Here is a 26,472-nt window from a genome sequence, read left to right as displayed (position 1 = left end):
TGGATCATGCAGGAGCCTTTAGAAAAAGTATACCCTAGGCTCTAAAAAATATCTTGTAGAAAGACAATATTAGTTAAGGAATTTATTGACCTCATGGGAGGTAATGATCAATATGGTCTAGACCATTAAGAGCTGGGGAAATGGAGGAGGAGAAAGAACTATTTAGTCTAGTGGCTTCTTACAGCTTGAAGCATGGAGAAGACAAAGTCTTGTGGAAGCCTAGAAACTCAAGCTACACTACTAAAAAAGGCTATATTAAAATTGAAGGCCATATGGAAGTAATGGATGCTTTCTAGAAAAAATTATGGAAATGGAAAATCCCTCGAAACGTTTCCATATTTATTTGGAAACTCAGGCATGATGTGCTGCCTACAAATGAAGTTTTGGGCAATAGAATTCCCTCTCATCCATCAAGAAGCTGTACCTTATGTCAAATCCATGAAGAATCTTCCCGTCATCTATTTTGGAAATGTAGGTATACTCAACAAGTATGGAAAGGATTAGCTATTTGGTGGGGTCTGAATCATAATAATTTTCTTTCTCTTGACGATTTTTGGGATGCCATGATAATAAACAAGGGTGTCTCTAAATAAGATGCTTGATGTGCCACTATTTGTGCTGGGTTATGAACAAATTTGGTTGGGGAGGAATGAAAAGTTGTTCTCCATACAGTCTTGGAATAGTGATATGTTCCTATGGTTAATCAAGTTAAGATCTTTTAAGTGGCTTGTTGCAATGAATAAACTAAAAGAAAGCATGAAATCTCTCTAGGGAGTTAATCTTGTGGGAGCATTTCTGCTGAGAGGATGCAGAAATATAAATCTTGGAGTGTCGTGGAGTAACAGTAATTTCATTGGATTTTATGATGATTTTTGGAAAGAACTAAATGGGAAGGTTCATTATGGAATATGTGGATGTCTAGTGGATATGGTGGGCAATATGTTTTTCATTTCCTCAGGTCCTTGTGCCACACACAATCCCCTTGGTGTAGAGAAGAAAGCCCTGCTATTTCTATTTCACCGTATCATCTCCAACTCTAGTATCTCGGGCTTTTACACAATGTACACAAACTCAAAGATACTAGAAGAATGTTACATTAAACGAAGAGCTTGCTTGGTAAACAACTTTCGGCAGTGTTCACTGGCACATGTCGAGCTTTCCTGGGCGATTCACGTCGTGTCATCGTCGAAACATACAACATGGAAGCTTTTGGAGCAATAAAATTTCAAAACGCCAACGCTCCGGTTGAAATCTCTAGCATTGTTCCACAGATTCTGATATTGAAGGACAACCCAGCCTGGAATTATTCGATTCGATTTGTTTATAGCCGTAAGAACAGGGTGGCAACTGGAGGCTTTGATGACAAATGCTGAGGGAGGTCCCATGGTAGTCGGCTTGGCTGTTGATTTTTAACAGTGACTGGATTTCAGTTGGCTCCCTTCGCGCCAGAAAATCAAGAGCCGGAGATCCATGACTTCGTATATGAGGATTACCTAGATGTGGAGGATGGAGTAGTAGTCATGCAGGCCTAGTCTCGTTTAGCTCTGCTAATTTTCTTTACGGCGTAGTATGTAGGCTTCTGTTTAGCAGTTTAGTATGGTTAGGATCTCTATGTTTAGGCGTTTAGCTGGTGCTCCCCTTTGATATAAGCTGGAGATATGTGTGGCCTAGGGCTAGGGCCGTTGTTTCTTTAGTCTTCATACCTAAGGAAGAATTATCTTATATCAATGAATTTGTTTTCCGAAAATAAAATTGTTGTTTACTCTAAAATAGTTATTTTGTTTATAAATGAAAGAATATAAATATGATTTCAGATTAATTAAAAAACACATCATCACATATTGATATTAAAAAAACAATCACATGGGTAATAAAAATATTTTATTGTTTATATTAATGATTGACAATATAAAAAATATTATAAAATCTAAATTTTCAAGAGAGAATAATAGAATATTATCATTCAGTTAATATAATTCAATGAAACTTCAATTCATTAATAACAAAATATGAATAAAATGATATTCAAATTTAAATTAAAAATATTTCAAAATTTTTTAAATCAAAAATAATAATTTTAAAATTATATAGTCAGTGCACGTATAATTAAATCAGAAAAATAATTATTCCTGCCCCCTGGACAAGGATAACATAACGTAAATTTAGAAACAAACAGACCCCTCTCGTGACTATCGCCTTCCGTAAAGCCGAACCGCAACGAAGGAAGCTGAGCAAAGAATAAACCCATAGCATCATCTATCTATTCCATCTCTCATTCACTCTCTTTCCACTAAAACCTATACACACACACCTAAACCTATAGATACACGCATAAATCTCGCGATTCCGATGGTTCCGATGGCGTCGTCGATTCGGCCGTGCATCTCCGCCTTGAGATTCTCCGGCGCCACTCGTTTCAGCGTCTCTCTGTCGTCTCCGCAACGCCTCAGTTTCCACACTCTCGGCAGTGGTAAGTTTTGTTATGAGCTTAAATTATTGGTAGAAGACGAAGTTGTGAAGATGAGATTTTATAAATTTTGATTAGTTTCGCTGTTTGCTTACTCGAGGCACTAGTATGTGTGGAGATGTATAGTTATGATTGATTGTGTGTTGAATTTCGGTAGGTCTGAATGAACGATTCGATGTGAAAATGAGTATTTATAAATTTTATGAGCTTCTAACTTGGATGTGGTTTGCTGATATGTAATGTTTCGGTGTTTTCTAGACACTTTTAACTGGCACGGTTGTCTGCCTAATTCGTGTTTTAGTGAAATTGAGCTTGTGCATTAAGAAGCAGTTAGTTTGAGAGAACATGATTAGTATTTGTTGAATTAGTACGGTTAGGTTAGGTGTAAGTGATTGATTCGGTGAAATTATTGAATCAGGTGTAAATGATTGATTCAATGTTATTTTTATGTAGTTATGATGATATGTACTGTTTAGCTGCGCACTCTAGACTGACACTGTTGTCTGCTAATTCGGCTTTCAGTAGGATTGAGATTATGTATGAACATGATGTGGCTAGTGTGTCATTTGTACTTATTGGTTAGTTGTAGGTGATTGATTGAATGTAGTTACAATGAGACAATATAAGTTTATGATTTGTAGGTAGTTTCGCCAATATATACTCCCTCCGTCCCAAAAAACGTTTTCCGTTTATAATGTTGGCACTGTTCATAACATGAGACAAATTACTAATTTACGTCTAATCTATAAGATAAAATATAGTCATGAGTGATCTTGTTGGATTCATATTTATGTGTACTTTAATACGGTGAAGGTTTTATATTTAATACAAATATAAAATTAAAGATATTAATGATCAAAACTGTGTATTGGCAAACGTGATAAGTACAAATGAGAAAAGTATTTAGGGACGGAGGGAGTACTATTTAGCTGTTTTTAAGATAGTCCAGACTCCAGACTGACACTGTTGGCTGCGTGATTCGCCTTTTAGTGAAATTGAGATTATGTATGAACACATTGCGGCTAGTTTGCGACTACATGATTAGTTTTCATTTGTTGAATTAGTATGATGAAGTGTAACTGTGTAAGTAATTGATACTATTGTCTGTGTAATCCGCCTTGCAATGGAATTGAGCATGTGTAAACACGATGCAACTAGTTTGTGACCACACGATTTGCGTTTATTTGTTGAATTTGTAAGAATAAGTGTAAGTGATTGATTTCATGACTTACACTGTTGTATACGTATTTTGTCTATTGATGGGATATAGCTTATGTGTGCACACACTTTAGTAAGATGGCAAATACATGTTTCTTATTTTTATTTGTTTAATTAATACGATTAGCCGTGTAATGTAAATAATAGATTAGATGTAGTTCCCCTGGTTTTTAATTCGAGATTGTAACTTTGGCATTAGGCAATATGCATATTATTTGTGTTTCTTTTGTAGATACTTAAGCCTATTTGTCCGGGTATAAAAGCCCGGGCTGTAAGCCATTTTCGACTTTAAGTTGAAATGTTTGTTTGTGTAATAAGTCAGAAGTCAGCTTAAAGTGAGAAATAACCCGGAAACTGACTTAAAGCCAAAATTTGGTAGGATGTATTTTTTTAATCAGCTTATTTTAGTTTTATGATTTTTATTTTTGTAAAAATCAATTTCAAAACTAAAATAAATAAATCATCAAATTTATTATTATTATTATTATTATTATTATTATTATTATTATTATTATTATTATTATTATTATTATTATTATTATTATTATTATTATTATTATTATTATTATTATTATTATTATTATTATTATTATTATTATTCTAATAAATCATAAGTCATCTATAATATAAAATTACCCAAATAGACAATTTAAGCTGAGCACTTATCATATTAAGCCACTACAAGCCGTAATTCATAATTTTAAGCCTTCCCGAACGTGCTTTTAGACTAATAGTGTTGTATGCGTGATTCACTTTTTGATGGAATTCAGCCTACACACACAAACCCACATTTGAGCTTGTTTGAGGATGTATAAAATGTGTTCTCTAGCTAAATTATTTATTTATGTGCGATGATTGATTCTAATGCAGATTCGAAATGTTGGAGACATGTTATGTTCTGTTTTCTTAGACAAGTAAAGTTACTGGGTTGTAAACCTGGTATGCCATAAAAGACTTTTAGCTTGTATACCTTAAATTATTTAATTAGGTGTAAATGATTGCTTTGATGTAGTTAAATGATATGTTGGCTTCTAATTTGGATTTCTGGCTGCATATAAGAAACATGTTATGCAGTCATTTAGATGTTATTGTAATTCGATTGGGTATAACACTTATCAGTTATTATTATTAAGCCGCATTATTGTGTGCATAATGTTTTACTTACTGTTTTGATGCTAATAGTATCATGTAGCTTGTGCCTTGTGGTAAAAGTGGCTACTAGTTACCTAGGCAACCTGAACTCCACTATAGCACTATAACTGAACAACTATGACCTGGAATATTATCTAGAGGATTGTCCATGTTAACTAGGAACTTGTAACACCTACATTTAAGCTTTTCTGGGTGATGTCACTTATGATGTCCACAAAACAGAGTTTAGGGAGTAGAATATTATGGCATAGTTCTGCGAAAAGCATGATTAGTTTTAAATAGGGATAGGATATTGTTAGGAAATGCTTGATTTGTATGTTGCACACTTGAAATTTACATCCATTGTAATATATATAGGAAGTTTTATGTATGTTATAATTTGTTATTTTCTTCCCCAGTTCAGTTCCAGACATGCTTCGTCGATGTTTATGGATATTGCATACTCCCTCCGTCCCAGCCAATTCTTTACGTTTGGTTTGGGCACGGAGGTTAAGAAATATGTATAAAGTAGTGAAAAAGAGAAGGAAAAGTAGGTAAAGTGGTGGGACCCATTAATTTTTAATGTATAAAAGGGAGACAGTGGAGTAAAAGTAGTGTGAAAAGGGAGAAAAAGTAGTGTGAAAAGGGAGAAAAAGTTGGGTAGTGGTGTGACCCATCGACTATTTTTGGTAAGTTTTGAAATGTAAAGAATTGGATGGGACATCCCAAAAAGGAAACTGTAAAGAATCTGGTGGGACGGAGGGAGTATTAGTTGAAAAAATCAAGTACAGTATGGACTGGAGTTTTCTACACTTCCGAAAATTTATAGCACTATTGTGTAATTGTAGATAGAACGAGACTCATGACACAACTTTGTCATGACACGTGATGTGTTTGAAATTTTTTTCAGTGGTTCCACAGTCGCAGCTTTTTAGCCTGAAATCTTCCAAGCTTCTACACGGAGATAAAAAAAGCATGATAGTTACTGCAATGGGGAATGCAACTCAAGCAAGCACTGCTACCGATGAAAATATTCTGCAGTGGGTGAAGGAGGACAAGCGGAGAATGCTCCATGTTGTTTATCGTGTTGGTGATATGGATCGGACAATAAAGTAATATTCTTTGTCATCATGGTCTGTTTTATGAGTATTACATTTTTCCATAAGAGCTGTCTTGCATTTGGGTTAAACTTTCAATTGCGGCTGCAGATTTTACACAGAGTGCCTGGGGATGAAGCTGTTACGGAAACGTGACATACCTGAAGAGAAATATACAAATGCATTTCTTGGATATGGCCCAGAAGATTCTCATTTTGTCGTAGAACTTACTTACAGTAAGTGATTTTAGAACCTCTGTAGTCTTTAGGTTTTTCGAAGTTGAAGAATTTCTTTTTGATTGATGCTTTAATTCTTTTTTTTGGATTACCATTATTACCTTATTTTATTTTGTTTAAATTTGTTATTCTATCAGATTATGGAGTTGATAAGTATGATATCGGATCTGGGTTTGGACACTTTGGCATAGCAGTTGATGATGTAAGCTTTCTGTTCAACTATTATTATTCGTATCATTCCTGTGCTTAAAAAATTTAATTGCTGTGTGAGAAGTTAGAAAAGCTTTTCTATGCGATCCACCTTTTGAAGCTGATTATTAATATTAAATATGCCTTTTCTTCTTAGAATGCCATTGAGCCCACATTAGCCCCCAGACGTTCTCAGTTTGTGGTGACAAAGTTTTAGACACAAAATATATGTACATACTTTTTGTATGCATCAAGTGCGTAACTGCCTATATTATCCCCATGATGGTAAACATACTTAACTAGTTACAAATTTGATAATCTTGTGGGAGTAAACGTCCTTTTAGGTTATCCCGCTCTTACTGGATGTTGAAGTGCAAGTATATATATATAGGATGAATATGGAACCCACATTACATTCAAATCTTTTCATCAAAAGTAGTACAATTCACACTCAAGACACCGTTTTCACAGCACTATTCTGGTGGATAACAACTTCTTTAAATCTGTTTCTTGTAGGTTTTTTCATACCACTACTGTATATGCACCATCATGCTATCCTGTGCAACTATGATCTGTAATAACATTTCCCTTTTCCATATATAAACGAACTATATATATATTAGATGACTGGATGGCCATAGAACATATCGTTTTTTTCAATGCAAAAGGTTTATCATTGATGTGAAGCTTCATGTTCTTTTGTAAATTTGGTGTGGTACTTTGGTTGCAACACAGATAAAATGAGACTGAGTTTGTACACAGGTTGCCAAGACTGTGGAACTCGTAAAGGCCAAGGGTGGAACAGTGACCAGGGAACCTGGTCCCGTGAAAGGTGGAAAAACAGTTATTGCATTTATCGAAGATCCAGATGGTTACAAATTTGAGCTTCTAGAGAGGGGCCCTACTCCTGAGCCTTTATGTCAAGTAATGCTTCGTGTTGGAGATCTTGATCGAGCAATAAATTTTTATGAGAAGGTAACATTTCTTTGAAAAGATGAGGAATATATATTGTCACCTCATGTCTGATTAACTCCTTTGTGTATACTTTGTGTTGTTTGTGTTCTTATAGTTGCTTTTTGATCATAAATTTACTTAATGAAGATTCTCTATGAAGTTTTGAAATTTGAACCTTATCCATTTACTTAGGCTTTTGGCATGGAGCTTCTTCGCAAGCGTGATAATGCTGAATACAAGGTACTTTCATTAATCTGTTTATAATTAATATTAGCAATTTATTTAATGCCCTGGCATTCACCTATGAATGAAAAATGTTTACAGTATACAATTGCAATGATGGGTTATGGACCTGAAGACAAAAACGCGGTGCTAGAGTTAACATACAATTATGGGGTCACTGAATATGACAAAGGAAATGCCTATGCTCAGGTCAATTCTTGCTTTATTTCCTTATAGTTGCACTACTAATTCCTTTCTCAAGATGCTTGGTAAGTTTAGCATTTCTTTACCTATATTACAGATTGCAATAGGCACAGATGATGTCTATAGAACTGCCGAAGCAATAAAACTATGTGGCGGGAAAATTACACGGGAACCTGGACCGCTACCTGGAATTAGCACAAAGATTACTGCATGCCTGGATCCTGATGGTTGGAAATCGGTATGTTTGTGGCATAATTTGTTTGACGATAGTATTTATTGAAATTTAGTTATCTGAATGAGATGTTTGCTTGCTTTGGTTATAAAAAAATAAAATAAAATCTTTGACCTTGGATCTTGATTAAATCAGCGCCTCAACAGTTATTCCCTGTTTTCTATATATGAGGCTCAACGTAAGTGTACACGTCCTTTTCAAGTAATTATTCAAGCCTCGATACTACGTACAAAGTCAAGCGTGCTTTTGCCTAGGATATGATTGGAATACCAGGAACAAGCTTCTAGATATACTTTAATTCTAAATTTAATCGACTCTTAGTATTTGTTATCAAATGAGGATATATTTCATACAGTTTTATGTCTAAACAATAAAGTGGAATGATATATGCACGGAGAGGTACCATCCGGCAGCCTGGTGTTTCTATATTTGGGAGGTCTTAAAATAACCATATGGAATATATATGCACACCATTAGTTGATGAGTAAAATATATTAATATCTATTAAGCGTGTAATTTTGTAGATTTAACCTTAAACATAACAGGCTTAATAGCCTTATGATATATTGTTTAAATTTAAAAAAATGCAACTTATTTTCTATAATGCTTATATGCTTAGAAAATTTTCTGCCTCGGCCATTCTTTATGGGAGAATTCATTTATGTATTCTTCTTAATTGGTGAATGATGGTCCTAACTTTTTTGCTTAATTTTGAAATTTTACATGGTGAAAACATGGTGTGCATACTTGATTTCTGCTAATGTTGCAGTTGTTATTCTCAAATTTGCAGGTATTTGTTGATAATTTGGACTTTTTGAAGGAACTGGAATGACCTTAGAATATCATTACATAATGCTCTTGTAACAATCATGTGGTGCGAGACTTATGTAAAACTTTGTAAAGCTTCTTGATAGTTTATAAGATCAAAATGAGATGTTCTTTTCAGAAGTCGTTGCTGTAGATTGTATGATAACCCTTTTGCAGATTAAGTTAAAATAGTTTTACGCATCTTGGTCATGGTAAGCCCGAAATGGCAGCTAGCAATATGAAGTTTATTTATCATTTTATTTCGTTGATGGAACCTGCAAGTTACAGGGCAAGGGATAGTACAAGAGTATAAATGTGGAATTACCATTTTAAGCCAACTGCAGATATATAATACAGCCCTCAAGTTGGAATATGAAAATCGCTGTCAGTTCTTAACTCTGTATAGGTTCTAAACAAAGATTGCTTCTTAGAGCAACTCCAATGCAATGCTATACTTGGTTCTATTGCTATATTATAGCATCAAAATTAAAAAAACTCAACTCCAAAGGGGTGCTATATTTGGATGCATCCATGCTTAAATGCATCCTTGGTTCTATATTTGAAACCAAGGATGAATCCATCCATGTTGCCACATCATCAATAACTAGAAATTGGAAACTAGTTAATGAGTTAATGAGTTAGGTAAAAGTTAATGAGTTGGTTCTATATAGAAGTTGGGTAAAAGTTGATGAGTTGGTTAAATTTGAAACTAGTTATAGAACTTAGCATTGGAGTGCAAGTTTTATTTTAGCATCAAAAAACAATTTTTGATGCTATATTATAGCAATAATAATAGATATATAGCATCTAGCATTGGACTTGCTCTTACAATGCTATTCAAGTTTTGACAATTCAAGACAGAAAGGTTATGGATTTTTCTTTGATTAATTTTTTAAAATACCAAACTGATATGGTTGGTATATATGTTTTCATCCTTTACAATAATCAGATGTTGAGTTGGCCGTTTGGTACACAAAGTACTAAAACGGAGCAACTATCATTACTAGGCTTTTTTGCTCATTATAATTTTGATTTTGTTTTAAATGTAATAAAGACATTTTATTGAGTATGCCTTAAATTTTATTTTAATTTTGTTTTAGTTTATAAATCTAATATTTTAGAAAAAATACAATTGAAATTGTTTATATTATGTTTTTTTTATATTAAATTTGATTGGTCGGTACTTGACCATAAATAAAATTTTGAAGACCTTGGTTATTAAAATAGTTAAGGCGGTAAAACTTTATTAAAACCATTATTACGTGGTTATTTCTGCATTTCATATCATTACTTTTAATCTACCTTTTACTCTTAATCTCTTATTCAAAGTGACAGTAATGAATCTCTTATTGTTAATTTAATCTTTTATTTAATTACAAATTAGTTCATGTAGAATTTACACGTTGTTCTTATTATTTGTAATTGCATGTTCATTTTAGCCATTCTGTTAATTACTTAACAGAAAATTCAATAATTTAAAAAAAAAATAAAAAAAACAATTTTTTTTTGACAAAAATCTTAAAAAATCACTTTTTTTAAAAAAACAAAATATCTCATTTATAGTGTACAATATTAAGTTTTTTTTTTAAAAAATCAGATTTTTTGAATTTTTTTCAAAAATTTCAAATTTCTTTCCAATTTGAATTTTATTTTAATTTTTTAGGCTAAATTTTAAAATCACAGTTCGGATTAAAATCTTAAAATTTTGATTGAATTTACATACCATCTCTTTCAGTCTCTTTAATAATAGATTTCTAAAAACTCATTTAAGAGTTTTTATTTTCAATCATTTATGTCTTTTTCTTATATATAGTCGAAAAATATGTTCAGAATTTGAAGTAGTAATTTTACACTATAAATGGGATTATTTTTTCATTTTCTTATAGATTTTTTGATTTTTTAAATTTTTTTCACATAAATGAGATTTTTTGCTTTTTTTTAAGGAAAAAAAATGACCTCTTGAAGATATCTCTTGATTTTTGTCAATTTTTGTTTGTTTTTTTGAATTTTCTGGATTTTTTCCTTTTTTTTAAAAGAAAAACTGAATTTTCCGTTAAATAGTTAACGGAATGGCTAAAATGAAAAGAAGATATAACGTTTTTTTTTTTTTTTTGAAATTAGAAGATATAACGTTAGTGTCTATATTGAAAATAAATTTAGTTCAATGGCAAGTTTTTAAAAAGGTAAATAGTTTAGGGATAAAAAAATTTATTTTCCTTTTATCTTATTTATTTTTGCAATTTCTTTTAGCAAAGAAATAATAGTACTTGCAAGTTGCTGCGTATATATAGCATCTCATACATCTGTGTCTCTGTATGTCTTGTCCCAGCTTCACTGCTCTGCTAAACCCTAACACACCTTCCCTAAACCCCTATTTTCAAATTCCTGAAATCCTCTTCGTTCTCCAATTGATTTGGTGTAACAATGAACGACGTCGTTAAACAAACATCCGTCCCCAACAATAACAAAAATCCTCATAAATCAAATTCAAAGAAGAGGAAACCAAAAGAAGTAGCTCTTTTCGGCAACTACAAAAATTACTACGGCTATCGTGTATCTCTCTCTCTCTCTCTCTCTCTCTCTCTCTCCCTACCTCTCTCTCTCTCTCTCTCTCTCTCTCTCTCTCTCTCTCTCTCTCTCTCTCTCTCTCTCTCTCTCTCTCTTTCTCTCCTCCCTCCCCCTCTCTCTATGCGAGTATTTAGTGCTGAATTGAGTAAGATATTGTATTGACAATGAAATTGGATATCAGATTGGTCAGGAGTTGGAGGAAGATCCTAGAGTGAAGGTGTTTAGAAAGGAGTGGTTCGAAGGAAAGGATTGTCTCGATATCGGATGTAATAGTGGCTTGATCACTATTAATATAGGTACTCGCTCTCGGAAATGTATATAATTCTATGATTAATGGTGGTTAGTTTCCTGTTAGGCACTTGCAACTGTGTAACTGCCTGGTGATTGGTGAATGATTTTAGTAAGTGAGAAGTACTTCAAACTGTTTTTAAAATTTATTTGAGAGATGCGGGTAGTTTAGTTTTAGCAGTGTTACTTGCTCGGACTTTCCAATTTTGTTCTCATAGCTCGTCTCCCGAGATAAAGGTGTATGAAAGAGCTTTTTTTTAATTTATTTAAATTTACGATGTTATGATGCAATTTTTGTGCATATAATTAAGTGTGTATGGTATATTGATTGTAGACACTCAAAAAAGAAAGTAAGAATGGTACTCCCACCATCCCATATTGGATGAACTTGTTGGCTTTGGGCACACATTTTTTTTTTCCTCTTGACTGCATAGCTGCTACTTGTTTTTAAAATTTTATGTTTTCACATAATTTTTTTTAATATGAAATGTTTACCAAAGAAAAACTGAAAAAATAAATTACGGAACTAGGTAGTCAATGCACCTTAAATTATGTGTCTAAGGTCAACAGGCTCATCTAATTTGGGATGGAAGGAGTAAATTGGGACTACGTATTGCACTAGTCTTAAGCTTGCGTGTTGAGTCCCTGGTCCAATGTCCAAATGAGGGTAATATAGGTTTGTAGTTTTTGATGAAAACGATTTTATATCTGTGCGTATGTGTGTTTATAATTAACATATGTTCGTTTCTGTTGGCTTTTACTTTGTATTTGAACGGTGGTAATGTTATGAAGTTCATCATCTCTGCTTTTAGTATTTAAATTTTTTGCACATAATTCTTGTTTTTGCTATTGACTTGATAGATAGTCTAGAAATTTGAGCTACAATGCTGTCGTTAATTATGAAGAAGCAAGTCTTGTAGCTATTGTTTCCTTGGAGATAATGAGTATAAATATCAGTAATATATTATTTTAATTTTTTTTAGGAGTTCTTCAATATCATTTCGCATCTAGAAACGTACCTACTTTGTGGCCTATAATTTAACGAGAATGATTGTTTTTTTTTTGTGAACCACATTTAGGGAAAGTTTAAATTAACTGCACATTTTTGGAGTTACTTTTTGTCATAGTGCTTCATGTGAAAGCTTGAAGTTCTTTTTCTTATTTCATTTAATTTGGTTTGCATTCCGGCATCTGGGAGGTACCACACAGTGGCTACTTTGAATCGTTGATAATTCCATATTGTAATGCATTGGTTCTATACAATGTCATGAATTAGGCATGCCTTAAAAATGTATTTGTTATCTGATTATATAGGTGAAAGTTTATCCTAACCTTAGTTTGGCTTTAAATTGCTTATATAACTTGTTTAACACAACACATGCTGTGAAAACCCCAGTGCAAATATTTGCATAATATTTTGTATTAATACTTACGCTGTTGATTTTTCATCTGCAGCAAAAAAGTTTAGTTGCCGAAGCATCCTTGGAGTTGACATTGATACCGGTAAGTTCTGTATATACAAAAGGATATGTGCCTTTGGGCTTTGGGTTAAGATTCTGTTGAATGTTTTGTGTGTTTGTTATATATTGCTTTTGTTTTAGTTCTTTAGACACCATCTGCAAATACAGTATAAGCTTCATTCTACACTCTACAGGCTACATGAATAAACAATTATTGTTCCATGGTTTATACAATCAGATGTCTCAGGTGTTTGGCTTGTTTACCACTGTACTTATTATTGGCAAAGCCAAATAATATCAAATTATTACTCCAGCAGCATATTTATCCACTTTAAGTAGGTATTTCTTATATCTGCATAACATACATTGTTGAATATAGTTATATGGTCCAAGTCTCTATACAAAAAATAAGCTGCACTTGTACTAAATACCAAGTTTTTTAAAAGAAAAATGAAAAATTCACTAATTAGCATTAAATTGAAGAAATCCCTGATAGTGTAACTAATTTAATAAGTTCCCTTTCTAATGGAAGCAGTAGCTGGGTTATAATATTGATTCTGTTTATAATGCTCAAAAGAGCCACTTTTTAGTCAAGTATCTAACTGATAACAAATTGAATAACTAACGTTTGTTTCATCATACAGATCGGATTGAGGAAGCATATTGGAACCTTAGGAGGATTGTGAGGGAAAGCACCAGTAAGCCACCTGCAAAAGCTTCTCGTTTGAAAGATGCCAAGGCAGTAGAAGTTTCTGATCACTGTGTTACTGAGTCCCCTACTGAACAGAAAGGCAAGGCTGGTGAAGGCCTATCTCCATGTAATCTTTCAGAACGTGTTTCTTTCCGAAGAGAGAATTTTGTGCAAAGTCGAATTTCTGATGATAAACGATATCATACAATTATGTGGTAAGATTGATATGTTATTTGAATCCACTTCATTTTAAGTATGTTTGTTGCAAGTTAAAACAGATGTTAGCAATCCTGTTAGGCAAGGGAATAACGGTTTAGTTACTGTGAGTTGATATTTTTTTCTTTTTGCAAACTTCTGTGAGTCGAATTTAAGTTGAGAATTGTGACTACCACTGAATCAGTGTTAGATGACCCGAGTGAGGGTTAGATAGCAGAACATTCTGGTCATGTAGCCTAAAAGAGGGCCAAAATCCTTGAGTGAGGCTTGCTGCAACTTCTCCTTTTACTACCAAATTTTCTCATATAACCCAGCACAATCCACTCCGCTTTAGAAAAGGAATTTGTTTGTCTTCCGAAACTTACTCTTGAACATTAAAGGGATTTGCAAATGGGAAGTACCAGCCAGTGATTAAATAGCTAAAAATTCATGTACCCCCGACTCCTGAGTGAGGGACAGTGTTCCTCGAGTAAGGCTTGCTGCATTGTCTCCTTTTACTATCAAACTTGTCCAGATAACCCAGCCCGGTCAGCTTCGCATTATAAAAGTAATCTGTTTTTGTCTATTAAAACCTTATCCTTGAATATTGCAGGGTTTTTTGAGAACAAAAATTATCAGCAAGTGATTAAGATGCCTAGTGTCCTGACAAATGTGGAAGTATCATTTCCATTGAACTTGTTGAATTAGTCTTCAAAATTTATGTTGGGCCATGTAGTGTGTATCATCCTCGTAACTTTCCGACCTAAAGTCAGTTAACCTTGAAAAACTTAATTGTTTTCAGCTGCTGGCAATGTTTCAAGTCCTTTATATGTGATACAGATTAAAACACAAGACCATAGAAAACAACAATGCATAGAAGTGAAGAAAATTAAATTGGGTTTCATATTTTTAAAGTGTGGTGAAATATGAGAGTTACTATTTTGCCTTTGTTAATGCAAGAGAGAAAAAGTTCACGGCTGTTGGTAACTTGGTAAATATCATTCTTGTATTCTGTTGGCTGAGGGTAAAGTTGAAGTGATCAAATAATGTATGAACAATTCGGCTTTAAGATTATGTATGTTCCGTAAACTTTATAGGAAACAAATATTGGAGTGTGCTTTAAGCATCTTTCTCATTTTCTTATGCTTGTTTCCTATTATTAAACTAGTAGATAAGTTAAAACATAAGATGATTAGTACATATTAATATATTATATTTCTGTTTTTATCTTGTCATGTATGATTCAAGAGGAAAGTAACAACTAACAACATAAACCGGACTTGTTGTTAATGTGATATATAACGTACTTCTCTGCAGTTTGAGTGTGACAAAATGGATTCATCTGAATTGGGGTGATGAAGGATTGATAAATTTATTTACAAAAATTTGGAAGCTGCTTCAACCGGTATGTTCTGTCTCCTTTTTGTTTCAACTGATGAATGGTATTCTATTTTGTGAAGGATTCTTCCTACAAAATCCCGTCTCCATTCATTATATCTGCAGTATGTTTGTTTAATAAGGAAACTCTTTCTGATCTGTGTTTCATCCAATCATACGAGCAGGGTGGCATGCTAATTTTGGAACCACAACCTTGGAGCTCATATGCTAAAAACCATAAAGTATCTGAGGTATATGGCTTAAGGAAAGATACTTGTCACCTAGAGTTGTTTCTATTATTTATAAAAAGTTTTTTACATGGTTGCTGATAGTTGAAGTTGAGTGTTAGTTAATTTGTGAATAATGAGTTGTCAAAAGTAATATAATGATACACAAGTACTAGGAGTTCACCCGGAGGGTGATATACTGATATTGGTTTTTGTCCAAGCCAACTCATAAATTTGTAAATAATTAAGTACGAGATACCACATATTTTAAATTTCAGCATATTCGTTTTAACTCGTAGCTCCAAATCAGTTATACCAACTTGTAAATTTATCAGCCCAACAAGTCATGCTTGTTTCCTGGGAATCGGGGTTGATAATCCCAGACAACTGGCCTGCTTCTTTACTTAATATTTAAGTCCTTTTTTCTATATATGTGACCATGTTTTAATCAATTTTAGATCATATTTCATGGAATTAATAATAACTAGAAAGATAGTGGATCACTCAAAATAAAATACGTATTGATAAAAAATATAATTTATATGATTACTTAAATGGATCAAGTATCTTAAAATTGAGTGCCAATTTTTGATTGTGCAGGGATTACAATCTCTGCAATCAAACATATCCTCTATATCTTTATCATTATTGATACAGTAGTTGGACATAGGTACCATAAGCATCCTGTGTAATTTACACTTTTTTTAATATAACTATTACTTGGATGTAAAATTTCTGTTTTTCTTTTTCTTTTTGTTCGTAGGAACCTCAAGTACTCATTTTATGTGGTTGCTATGAAATTTTTTATTTTACTACTAAGGTCTTTCTTACATTGAGGAAATTATGTTTTATGTTTTCTACAGACAGCAAAAAATAATTACAACACTATAGAAATCTTTCCCGAAAGTTTTCAGGATATCCTTTTGGACAAGGTATACACCATTTCTTTCACGTATTAGTGAGGCATTGTGGTTGTCGCTATATATATTAGAAACGTTAAAAATAAGAAATTTTTTCTTGTAAGTTTTATAATGTCTGAATTTCAAACTATTGCAGATTGGTTTTAGGTTGGTGGAAGACATCAGCTGCAATTTGTCTGGTAGCAAATCTGGATTTCAAAGACCAATTTTGGCTTTTTGGAAATAAACCAAACTGTCCCTGTTCCATGTAATGTGCTCTAGTCTGTCTAGTACTCTGTAGTATCGAGGATGTAAAGTGTTTGTAATACTACACATCAAAGCTTTGACCTTCTTTCTGCAATTTTGGCCGCCCTTCTTAATGATCAGACGTATAAGCTCTCAAGATTACCGTACTTCCTGTATCCTACTTGATTGCTGGCTAGCAAAAGCATGGAGATCACCCTTCTTGATGATCTAGTGATTGTTTTTTGGACATAGAACAGATTATTCTTTATCTACAAATATGAAAACCTGTTGGTACGATTCTATGTAAACAGAATTCTTGTCTCTACCTACGCTTTCTCCTCTGGTGTAATTAAACTAGCACTCAGAAAAGGGTTTCATAGTCATATCTTTCTTGAAGCTCATTAACAGTTATTTTTTCACTATCAATTTATTGTAATATATTTAACAAAGTGCAGATTTGTTCATGATCAACTAATTAGCTTTATTGTTGTTTAATTCAGTTGCTAATGCTCTGTGGCATACATATATGAACCTGATGTATATTCAGTATGTGAGCTGTGTAATTTGATAACAGAGAAACAACTGATCACTTGATATGCTAGCTGATGATAAACTATTAGACATATATATTTAACCAGTTACCAGAACTAGATTTTGAGCAAGATGCTATTTGTTAACAGGCTGACCTTAAAAGATGGAGGTCAATCCTAAATTAGCATCCTGAAAGAATACAACCCCCATAACATGGCTAAAAATAGCCTGAGGAATCAAGTATATAAACTGACTTCATTGCAGAAAAAATCCAAGGGCTGAGTAAACCAGGGGAATCATCTCCATGGCTCCCCTGTTGAAACCCCTTCTCCTCTTTCCTCTATTACTTGTTTCGGTGGTTGCTAAGAACTCATCAGAAACGGAAGGAAGGGCCTTGTTTGGTCTTTTCGGTCCACTTTTTGGATTCGCGCCTGCAACAAAAAACGCTGGTAAAGATGCAAGGGCAGATTTTAAGACAGAGTGGAACGGAAAATGGAGGGTGACAGTTGAGAATGTGGGCGTATCTGCAATGCAACTGCAGCTGATGCCAAATAATAAGGTGGTTTGGTTTGATACAACAGCTCTTGGCGATTCAGCTCGGAAGCTGACTCCTGAAGGAAACTGTCCTATCAATTTTGAAAAGGGCTATCCTGATTGTTTTGCTCATGCCCTCGCTTATGATGCTGATACTGATGAAACCAAAGCCTTAGATGTATGTCCAAGCTAGCTTGAACCTTTGTTCATGTCCATATACTCTGCAGAAATTTGCAGGTTATTATTTTCTATTTTTTCTTAAAATACATAACTTGCAGATAAAATCCGATCCATGGTGTTCAACCGGAAGCCTTTCAGCAGAAGGCAGCCTGATTGGTGTTGGAGGTTATTTCAAAGGAAGAAGAGCCGTAAGAATCCACAGGCCATGCGAAGACTGCGATTTCGAGGAGAGATCTGACCTTCTTGGTTCTGACAGATGGTATAATAAACTCCTACAATTTTTACTGGTGTTAGTATTATTAAGCCTGCAGCTGAACTTCATTAATGTGTTTCCAACAGGTATGCTTCTCAGCACATTTTGGAAGATGGTAGGCTTGTTATTGTTGGAGGTCGAAAATCATTCTCGTATGAAATCATTCCCCCAGATACATTGAACTTTCCTGTCAAACAGTTTGATTTCCCATTCCTCCAGGAAACGACTGATCCGGTTGAGAACAATCTCTACCCTTTTCTCTACCTCACCCCAGACGGAAACCTCTTCCTTTTTGCCAATGACCGTGCAATCATCTTCAACCCTGACACCGCAGAAATCATCCGTGAATTGCCTAGGCTACCAGGTGGTGCTAGAAACTACCCGGCTTCTGGAATGTCAGCACTTCTCCCCATACAACTCGATCCTCAAGATCCACTAAATGTGCATGCAGAGGTCCTGATTTGTGGAGGAAACGCAAAGGATGCCTTTAATCATGTGGATAAGGTCCAGAAACCGAAACCCAAAGGCGTTTTTCTTCCTGCATTGCAAGATTGTGGTAGAATTAGTATCACAGCAGAGAATCCTAAATGGGAAACTGAAATGATGAAATCACCTCGAGTTATGGGAGACATGTTGATCCTCCCCACCGGAGACCTTATACTGCTTAGCGGCGCCAAGAGAGGAACCTCTGGCTGGTGGGACGCTGATGTGCCTAATTTGACACCCGAGCTTTACATGCCTCACAAGGAAAATGGACACAGATTTAAGAGCTTGAAGGCAACCAAAATTCCAAGAATGTATCATTCTTCATCAGCCCTTTTGCCTAATGGAGAAGTTTTGGTTGCTGGAAGCAACGAAAACAACCGCTATGTTTTCCCTGGAGATGGCGAAAGGTTCCCAACCGAGCTCAGAGTAGAGAAATTCACCCCTCCTTATTTGGATCCAAAGCTGGAGCAACACAGGCCTATAATATCAGAAGAAATAACCCCTTCTAAGCTCAGATATGGACAGAGGTTCACAATGCCCTTCCACTTCAACGCTGATTCAGACGCGAACACTGATCTGCGTGACACGGACTTGAAGGTTACCATGTTGTCACCCCCTTTTACTACTCATGGCTACTCTCAACAGCAGAGGATGCTTGTGTTGGGGACAGTACAGGTGACAGACACTTACATTACAGTGGCAGCACCCGAAAACGGTAGGATTGCTCCCCCGGGGTATTACATGCTCTTCCTGGTTCATCGCGGTGTGCCTAGCAGGGGAGTCTGGGTTCAAATCAAGAACTAGAATCTCAGGGCTTTTTTCTCATGGCTAAATGTTCTAAAACCACCTTATGTATTTTCAAGAGGAAATAAAGGAAGGGGATTTATCACCTATATTAGTCAAGTATTACAAATGGCCAGTTAATTGGTTTTGAACTAGTTAACACATAAAAGAAATTTCGTCAAGATTTATCTAAATTAAAATTCTCCAAAAAATTTATAAGTAACGAAACAATTTTTTTTTTTATCCGGTGTTCGGACCAGTTTTCACACCTCGACTAATCCTCAAAACTGTTAGCACATTCGTACACACCGAGCATGGTAAACGGAACATTGGCCGAGCTACATAATTAAAGTTTTTTTTTTCTTTTTTCATGTTAAACCAGTCTCCGGGCCAGCTTGTGCGCAGCTCGACTAATCCGGTTAGGCTACTAGCACACTCATACCCCCGAGCATAACACCTCGACTAATCCGGTTAAGCTACTAGCACACTAATACCCCCGAGCATGGTAGCCCATTTAATTTCCGAGTGCCCAGGAAATCGAACTAGGTCACGAGGCAAGCCTTAAGCACCACAACCATCCGGGACACCCGTGGGGGTCGATAATTAAAGTTGCGAGGACTAAAATGGAAGAAAGTTTTTATAAGATAGACCAAATGTGGTTAAATATAAAAGTACTTAAATATTATTTTGTCCGTTTAAAGTAAAATTCTAAACTCCGCTGGTATCAGCAGAAACAAGTATTTAGCTATGGCTTTGATATCTGCGATGCTTGTTTGTGAAGTGCGAATGAAGCTGCTATTACAGTTTATATAGAGATGAAATATACAGCTCGGCGCCGAACAGTGGAACACAACTAATTAAATGAGGTATGTGCACGTCTGAGTCCTTTTGGAAAGTTTGGTTTGGTGATTATGATGGAGTTATAGCTGGCTTTGGAGCCATTTACAAAGGGTTTAGTGTCATGCACGTTAACTCTAAGAAACCGCGTGTTAAGTGGACTTCACCCCCCCCTTTTTTTTTTTTTAATAACAAATTCTGCTCCTTTCGGCAGTCGAACCTGTGACCAAGAGGATACATGTCATTTCTTTTAACCAGTTGAACCAACCCTTGCGGGCAAGTGGACTTCACTTTTTCTTAATTATTGTCGTAGCAAGTCAATAATAAAGTGTCAATTTGTGGATGGTTAGAACTTAAAAGCAGAATATAGTGATGGAATGAAATATTTGATGTACAACTAAATTTAACTACAAAAATACGATGATACTACATAATAGACTAAGTCGTAGTTGCGAGAAGATACTAATTTCTATTTATAGATTTTGTTAATGATATAATTCTGTTTTGTAGGACAACCGATTTTTTTTCCGTAAAATTTTATTCTTGCAGAGGTCTGATGATATTTTGATGGATTATTTTTTCAAATATTAAAAATATTATTATCTAAATGTGTGTTCGGAGTACTTCTTCCTTTCGACTGGATAATAGACCTTTTGAATAAAGAAAATTTGTTCCATTGTTGGACTTGGTGTGTTCTGGATATTTTTATCAATAAAAATATTTTCTTGTTGTAGAAATTAATAAAAAATAGAAAATAATAAAGAGTGGCACACATTCAGTTAATTAAGATGAATGCTGGGTTTTATATAATTTAATATATTACATGTTATTCAATAGATATTATTTAGTAAATTATACAAATATACTAGGAGTCTAGGACGACTCGTCAGTTAAACGTTAGACTCGTTTGTTTTATCTATTTTCAGAAATAAATATTTATTTACCAAAATTAGTATTGAACATTTTCAAACTATCGAAGTTTTTATAAAAAATTATGCAAATATAATATTTTTGTTTGAGTTTGAGTTGCTTATTTTCGACAAAAAAGTTCAAACCGACTCGTTAACTCATCAAACAATTTCTAATGTTATGTTATAACTTATAAGTGCCATACAAATGACATATACATCAACATGATCTTTCTATGTAATTCAGGTAATAAACTACTATTTTCCAAAGTCAGAATATTAAAAAAACATAAAACTAAAATGCATCAGAAGCTATATAAAGGCGTACACAACTTCGAGCAGAGCATTCCAACTCACAATTTAACATAGCAAAAGCAACAAAAATTGTTTATTTTGCTCCTCTGTTATGGCTAATTTGCAAGCTTTGGTCATTGCGCTTTTTGTTTCATTTGTTGCATATCATCCATGTTTGGTAACTGCTCAATTCTACGAGAGCATGTACATCAACTGGGGAGCTCACCATTCTTCGATTCTCGGCAATGGTGAAGAACTAGAGCTTGTCCTGGATCAATCTTCGGGTTCCGGTGTTCAGTCGTATTCACCGTATCTGTTTGGAAGCACTGAAATGCTTATTAAGTTGGTTCCAGGGAATTCGGCTGGTACTGTCACAGCTTATTATGTAAGTGGTTTCCGCGAGTCTGAACTCTGATATCATGTTAAGTGAGCAATTCTCCCAAAACCTCGAGTTGTTGGGAGGAGGGCTTACCACGATCACATTATATTCTAATACTGAGGGACGGAGTAAAATCAGAGTACCAGATACTCTCTCGGTCTCATTTTAACTGATTTTTTATTTCTTGACGCGTATATTAAAATGTAAAATAATAAAAATGGGACAGAGCGAGTACATTACCGCGTGGTGGATTGTAATAAGAAACTAGCTGATCAATATTTACGTTTTTTTTTTGAAAATGTGGCAGCTATCGTCTTCTGGAGATCAGCACGACGAGATTGACTTTGAGTTCCTGGGAAATTCATCGGGTGAGCCTTACATTGTCCACACAAATGTATTTACACAAGGAGTCGGAAACAAGGAGCAGCAGTTCTACTTGTGGTTCGATCCCACTGCAGAGTTTCATAATTACACTATACATTGGAACCCTACTGCAATTGTGTAAGTTCAATTAGAATCTCTCCAGACGGATATCATCGACGAATAATTTCAAAAATTGAAGCAATTAGACTGGAAAAATTTATTTAACATTTTAAAAACGTTTTTGCTGATCAAGATGTTTGTTTAATTTTTTAAAAATTTTTCAGATGGTACATAGATAGCATTCCAATCCGTGTCTACAGAAACTACGAAAACGAGGGAATTGCCTACCCGAATAAACAAGGAATGGTTGTGTACTCCAGTTTGTGGAATGCTGATAATTGGGCAACGAGAGGAGGTCTTGTGAAGATAGACTGGAACAGCGCGCCTTTTGTAGCCAGATATCGCGACTTTAAGGCGAGGTCTTGCCCTTGGGAAGGCGAAAAAAGCATTTCTCAGTGTGCTGCCTCTTCACCTGAAAACTGGTGGACTTCAGACTTGTACAAGGAGCTGAGTTATGCGAAGCAGGGTCAGATGAAGTGGGCGAGGGATAATTACATGATCTATGATTATTGCAGAGATACGAACCGATTTAATGGACAGATGCCTTCAGAATGTAGCAAGGCACAATACTAGTGAAGGACATGTACGCCTCTTTGTTTTTCTGTGAGAGTTTGAACATATGAATATGTTTCTTCTCTTCTCTTTTTCAAAATTTTTCTGTGTTCACAATTATAATTGACAATTGTTAAGACTTATAAGTTATCAAAGTGTTTGGAAAATAAGTTTAAGCTGTGAAACAAACTGCTAGCATTCTCAACTTCTTATAAGTGCTTATTGTTTTTTTTACACAAACTGTATGAATAAGCTACTTCTGACTTATAGCCGAGAAGCTGGCCTTTTAAGCTCAGCTAAACACCCCCAAAAACATAACTTGCTCAAAGAAAGAAGAGAAAAGAGAAACAATGAATCGTTTGTTGAATACATACTATCCTTTTTGGAGTAACAAAATTGATAAAAATCACAATACAAAGCTCTTGACTTATTTATAAGTTCCTTGCATGATCCCTCTCAAATGTACATAAGAAATACTTTCAAATGGAAAATAAAAGGGAAGCAAACGAACTAGAAGAAAACAGAGAGCTGAATGAATCAACCGCCCCTGTCGAAACATCATCTTAAGAAGTTGATGATTTATTGCAATCTCAGGGTTCCATACTAAGTCTCGACCAAACCCCTGTACTAGGTACTCCGCGGTAAACCAGAAACAGCAAGTAATAGCCAGTGGGAGCGATTTTCTTGTTTGGTGGCGCCACAGCCGTGACAGAGTCACCAGCTAGCTGCACCTCTAGCACCAGCATTCTTTGTTGTTGTGAATATCCATGAGTTGTAAATGGCGGGTACAACATAGTGACCTTTAAGTCCGAGGCTTCCAAATCTGCGGGTTTAGCATCGAAAGCCATAGTGAAAGTAAAGGGCTGGTTGTGAGTCATTTTCTTGATTTCACCAACTATTTTAGGCCTATATTTGTCCAGACTTGCGTCGAGATAAGGAGGCGTAAACTTCTCCACCCTGAGATCAGTTGGAAAAGGCACTCCTTCGAAGACATACCTATCGTTTTCATTGCTTCCTGCTACGAAGATCTCCCCAGTGGATAGCACTGCTGATGATGAATGGTACATTCTTGGAATAGTTGTAGGTGTTAGTTGTTTGAACCTGCCTCCGAGCTTTGCTCTCGGATTGTAAATTTCGGGTGTCAAGTTTGGTTCATCACCATTCCACCACCCTGCAGCTCCTTTCTTAGCACCATTCAGTATCAAAAGATCTCCTGTTGGAAGAATTAGCATATCTCCCATAACTCTAGGAGAGAGCATCATGTCTTTTTCCCAATGCGGATTCGGGTCCATCAGCCTCAACTTATTGCAATCTTCAAGAGCTGGCCAATATACATTCTTCGGTTTAGGCCTAATTGTGACACTATCCACTGGCCAAAACGCGTACGGTGAAGCTCCACCGCATACCATGATATCAAAGGATATTTGTTCGGGGGTCTTGGGATTGATTCTGATTGGAAGGACTGCGGACATTCCAGAGGCAGGGTAATTCCTGGAGCCACCAGGGAGTGGTGGCAGTTCCTTGATGATTTTCGCGGTTTTATAGTCGAAGACTATAGAGCGATTGTTGGCAAAGAGAAAGCAATTTCCTTCTGGAGTTAAGTACAAGAAAGGGTAGAGGTTGTTTTCAACAGGGTCAGTGGTTTGTTGCAGAAAGGGGAAATCAAATTTTTTGATCGGAAACTCTAATGTGTCTGGTGGGATGATTTCGTAGTTGAACGATTTTCTACCACCAACTATTATAAGATTGTCATCGTCCAATATGTGTTGTGAAGCGTACCTGTCACAACATCAACAGACATTAAGGATACGTGAGTACAATCATTCTCGTCACTTGTTTAAGAGTGCGGAACATTTGTTCTCATGCATATAGGCCTACTTGTTTCGCTATGAACTATATCATGGAGCAATCTAACTTCGAATTTTTTATGGTGTGCCCAAGGGCACACAATAGTCACTAACTTTCATGAGAATGGAAAATTTTGATTGGTGGATGAATAATAAATGTTAATGGGCTTCCTGCATTCACACCAATTCCACCAATAAAGATAAGTCATTTTCATGAGAGTTGGTGCTTATTGTATGCCCATGGGCACACATTAGAAAGAACGATATAACTTTACCATCTTTCGGAACCTAAGACTTCTGATTTTTCGGTGAAATCACAGTCGCCGCCTGGCTTGAGAAGTCTCACAGCAGCTCTTCCTTTGTAATAGCCTCCTGAACCAACTAGAGTTCCACTGCCCGACAAGCTTCCAGTCGAGCACCACGGATCAGACTTGATCTGTGCATACATTGAATCGAAATAATTTATTAAGTATTTGAATAGATATTGTTGAAAACAGAGGAAACAGATTTGTATCCACGTACATGTAGTGGTCTTGTGGTGTCTTTAATCGCATCATACTCCAAGCTGTGGACAAAACAATCCGGTTGATTCGTCTCAAAATTGGGAGGACAGTTCCCGGGAGGAGTCCACTGAAGCGCTGAAGGCCCGAGGAAAGTTGTGTCAAACCAGACCAACTTATCGAAAGGCATTGTCTGCAATTGCATGGCCGAAACTCCAACATTAGGCGTGGTTATCCTCCATTTACCGAGGGATTCACACTCGAATCTCGGCTTGTCAGGTCCGGTTATAGGCTGACCATCAGGCCCCGCAACCTCGACGGCTAGTGCATCAGTTGGTCCCTCAGCTGCCCCTGCTGGGGCTCCAGCAGGCTCCCCTGCTGCGGCCCCTGCAGCACCAGCCCCTGCAGCACCAGGTCCTGCAGCACCTGGCACAGCTCCTGCTCCTGGTCCCGCGGCACCTGGCACTGCTCCTGCTGCCGCGGCACCAGGGTCTTTCGCGGCCTCCTCCTTCGTGCCTTTCATTTTAAGTTTCGGTTTTTTCAGTTTCATCACGGTATCAGATGACAACCAGGGACTCTTCCCAAATGATTGCATAAGTGACACTTCCTCAATATCATCATGATCAGCCGAAACCGAAACCGAAACCGACAAGAACATAACGAGGAAAACCGGCAACATGGTCATCAACAATCTCTGCCATGTATAATTCATCTCTCTCCGCATCTGCATTTTACAAGACCTACTCAAATTCTCAGTAGATCATTTGTTTCTTTCTAGTTCTTGACGAGTTCTTTGTCCCCAACTATATAGCCCTCAAGATCCTAATTTTAGACGCAATTCCTTGAGATCAGTGGAGTATGTGTCGTGTACACGTAGTAGAGTATAATTTCTTGACGTTTGTACACCACAGCTTGAAAATCTCTGTGGTTTTTGAAACACAAATAAGATTTCAAAGCTGTTGAATCGGTAATATGTAATAAGCAACGTGAAGACCGGGTAATTAATAAACAAGTTCATGCATGCATGCATGTGTTACGAAACCAAATCCATCTCTACCTCATGTGTCCGAAATTTTCGGTCTTTGCATCCATGTATTCGAGAGAACAATCATTAATTAGGAATACTTTTTATTATAATTAGAATAATTTAAGAGGTCATTTGCTGAATTTTAATAATAATTAATGTATTTTTAAATT

At 35.6% G+C, this 26,472-nt stretch overlaps 5 protein-coding genes across 7 annotated transcripts; 4 read left to right on the top strand and 1 right to left on the bottom strand.

The window, feature by feature from the left end:
* Positions 1–2,142: 2,142 nt before the first annotated feature.
* Positions 2,143–8,958, top strand: LOC108197190 (probable lactoylglutathione lyase, chloroplastic). Its single transcript, XM_017364734.2, has 9 exons — positions 2,143–2,470; positions 5,727–5,928; positions 6,025–6,149; positions 6,287–6,351; positions 7,101–7,313; positions 7,485–7,532; positions 7,617–7,724; positions 7,816–7,956; positions 8,741–8,958. Exons 1-9 carry the CDS (start codon positions 2,350–2,352, stop codon positions 8,780–8,782), a joined length of 1,065 nt encoding a protein of 354 aa, XP_017220223.1. The 5' UTR covers positions 2,143–2,349; the 3' UTR covers positions 8,783–8,958.
* A 2,102-nt stretch (positions 8,959–11,060) lies between these two features.
* LOC108197449 (probable RNA methyltransferase At5g51130) lies at positions 11,061–17,203 on the top strand. Of its 3 annotated transcripts, XR_010286494.1 has the most exons (9): positions 11,061–11,310; positions 11,507–11,621; positions 13,069–13,116; positions 13,718–13,979; positions 15,277–15,364; positions 15,522–15,587; positions 16,164–16,233; positions 16,427–16,495; positions 16,620–16,663. XR_010286494.1 is itself a non-coding variant. In XM_017365074.2 (8 exons), exons 1-8 carry the CDS (start codon positions 11,182–11,184, stop codon positions 16,707–16,709), a joined length of 867 nt encoding a protein of 288 aa, XP_017220563.1. In that variant the 5' UTR covers positions 11,062–11,181; the 3' UTR covers positions 16,710–17,203. The 3 variants fall into 3 exon arrangements, 2 of the variants coding, with proteins under 2 accessions (XP_017220564.1, XP_017220563.1); XM_017365074.2 differs by lacking the exon at positions 16,164–16,233 and having other exon boundaries at positions 11,062–11,310; positions 16,620–17,203; XM_017365075.2 differs by lacking the exons at positions 16,164–16,233; positions 16,427–16,495 and having other exon boundaries at positions 16,620–17,203.
* Positions 17,204–17,336: 133 nt separating this feature from the next.
* LOC108199024 (putative aldehyde oxidase Art an 7) lies at positions 17,337–19,716 on the top strand. The gene is made up of 3 exons (XM_017366788.2): positions 17,337–17,951; positions 18,052–18,212; positions 18,293–19,716. The coding sequence occupies exons 1-3, from the start codon at positions 17,544–17,546 to the stop codon at positions 19,494–19,496; spliced, it is 1,773 nt and encodes a 590-aa protein (XP_017222277.1). The 5' UTR covers positions 17,337–17,543; the 3' UTR covers positions 19,497–19,716.
* Positions 19,717–21,580: 1,864 nt separating this feature from the next.
* On the top strand, positions 21,581–23,134 carry LOC108198746 (probable xyloglucan endotransglucosylase/hydrolase protein 26). Its single transcript, XM_017366525.2, has 3 exons — positions 21,581–21,899; positions 22,201–22,394; positions 22,541–23,134. The coding sequence occupies exons 1-3, from the start codon at positions 21,627–21,629 to the stop codon at positions 22,947–22,949; spliced, it is 876 nt and encodes a 291-aa protein (XP_017222014.1). The 5' UTR covers positions 21,581–21,626; the 3' UTR covers positions 22,950–23,134.
* Positions 23,135–23,270: 136 nt separating this feature from the next.
* Positions 23,271–26,055, bottom strand: LOC108197954 (putative aldehyde oxidase Art an 7). Its single transcript, XM_017365690.2, has 3 exons — positions 25,298–26,055; positions 25,051–25,211; positions 23,271–24,707 (listed from the first exon to the last, which is right to left on the bottom strand). The coding sequence occupies exons 1-3, from the start codon at positions 26,003–26,005 to the stop codon at positions 23,519–23,521; spliced, it is 2,058 nt and encodes a 685-aa protein (XP_017221179.1). The 5' UTR covers positions 26,006–26,055; the 3' UTR covers positions 23,271–23,518.
* Between the last annotated feature and the right edge of the window lie 417 nt (positions 26,056–26,472).

The sequence above is a fragment of the Daucus carota genome, chromosome 8 (assembly GCF_001625215.2).
Source record: "Daucus carota subsp. sativus chromosome 8, DH1 v3.0, whole genome shotgun sequence".
Lineage (NCBI taxonomy): Eukaryota > Viridiplantae > Streptophyta > Magnoliopsida > Apiales > Apiaceae > Daucus > Daucus carota.
The sequence above is the reverse complement of the archived record's forward strand: the minus strand, read 5'-3'. Positions and strand labels throughout refer to the sequence as shown.

Bases quoted from the DNA above. Each gene is read 5' to 3' on its own strand.
- LOC108197190 (XM_017364734.2), top strand. From the start codon at position 2,350: ATGGTTCCGATGGCGTCGTCGATTCGGCCGTGCATCTCCGCCTTGAGA. The intron at 7,725-7,815 runs GTCAATTCTTGC...CCTATATTACAG, and splicing joins AAGGAAATGCCTATGCTCAG to ATTGCAATAGGCACAGATGA. The intron at 7,957-8,740 runs GTATGTTTGTGG...TCAAATTTGCAG, and splicing joins ATCCTGATGGTTGGAAATCG to GTATTTGTTGATAATTTGGA.
- LOC108197449 (XM_017365074.2), top strand. From the start codon at position 11,182: ATGAACGACGTCGTTAAACAAACATCCGTCCCCAACAATAACAAAAAT. The intron at 15,365-15,521 runs GTATGTTCTGTC...TCATACGAGCAG, and splicing joins TTTGGAAGCTGCTTCAACCG to GGTGGCATGCTAATTTTGGA. The intron at 16,496-16,619 runs GTATACACCATT...AAACTATTGCAG, and splicing joins AGGATATCCTTTTGGACAAG to ATTGGTTTTAGGTTGGTGGA.
- LOC108199024 (XM_017366788.2), top strand. From the start codon at position 17,544: ATGGCTCCCCTGTTGAAACCCCTTCTCCTCTTTCCTCTATTACTTGTT. The intron at 17,952-18,051 runs GTATGTCCAAGC...CATAACTTGCAG, and splicing joins ATGAAACCAAAGCCTTAGAT to ATAAAATCCGATCCATGGTG. The intron at 18,213-18,292 runs GTATAATAAACT...TGTTTCCAACAG, and splicing joins CTTCTTGGTTCTGACAGATG to GTATGCTTCTCAGCACATTT.
- LOC108198746 (XM_017366525.2), top strand. From the start codon at position 21,627: ATGGCTAATTTGCAAGCTTTGGTCATTGCGCTTTTTGTTTCATTTGTT. The intron at 21,900-22,200 runs GTAAGTGGTTTC...AAAATGTGGCAG, and splicing joins GTACTGTCACAGCTTATTAT to CTATCGTCTTCTGGAGATCA. The intron at 22,395-22,540 runs GTAAGTTCAATT...AAAATTTTTCAG, and splicing joins TGGAACCCTACTGCAATTGT to ATGGTACATAGATAGCATTC.
- LOC108197954 (XM_017365690.2), bottom strand. From the start codon at position 26,005: ATGCAGATGCGGAGAGAGATGAATTATACATGGCAGAGATTGTTGATG. The intron at 25,212-25,297 runs GTACGTGGATAC...ATGTATGCACAG, and splicing joins ACACCACAAGACCACTACAT to ATCAAGTCTGATCCGTGGTG. The intron at 24,708-25,050 runs GTAAAGTTATAT...ATGTTGTGACAG, and splicing joins GTCTTAGGTTCCGAAAGATG to GTACGCTTCACAACACATAT.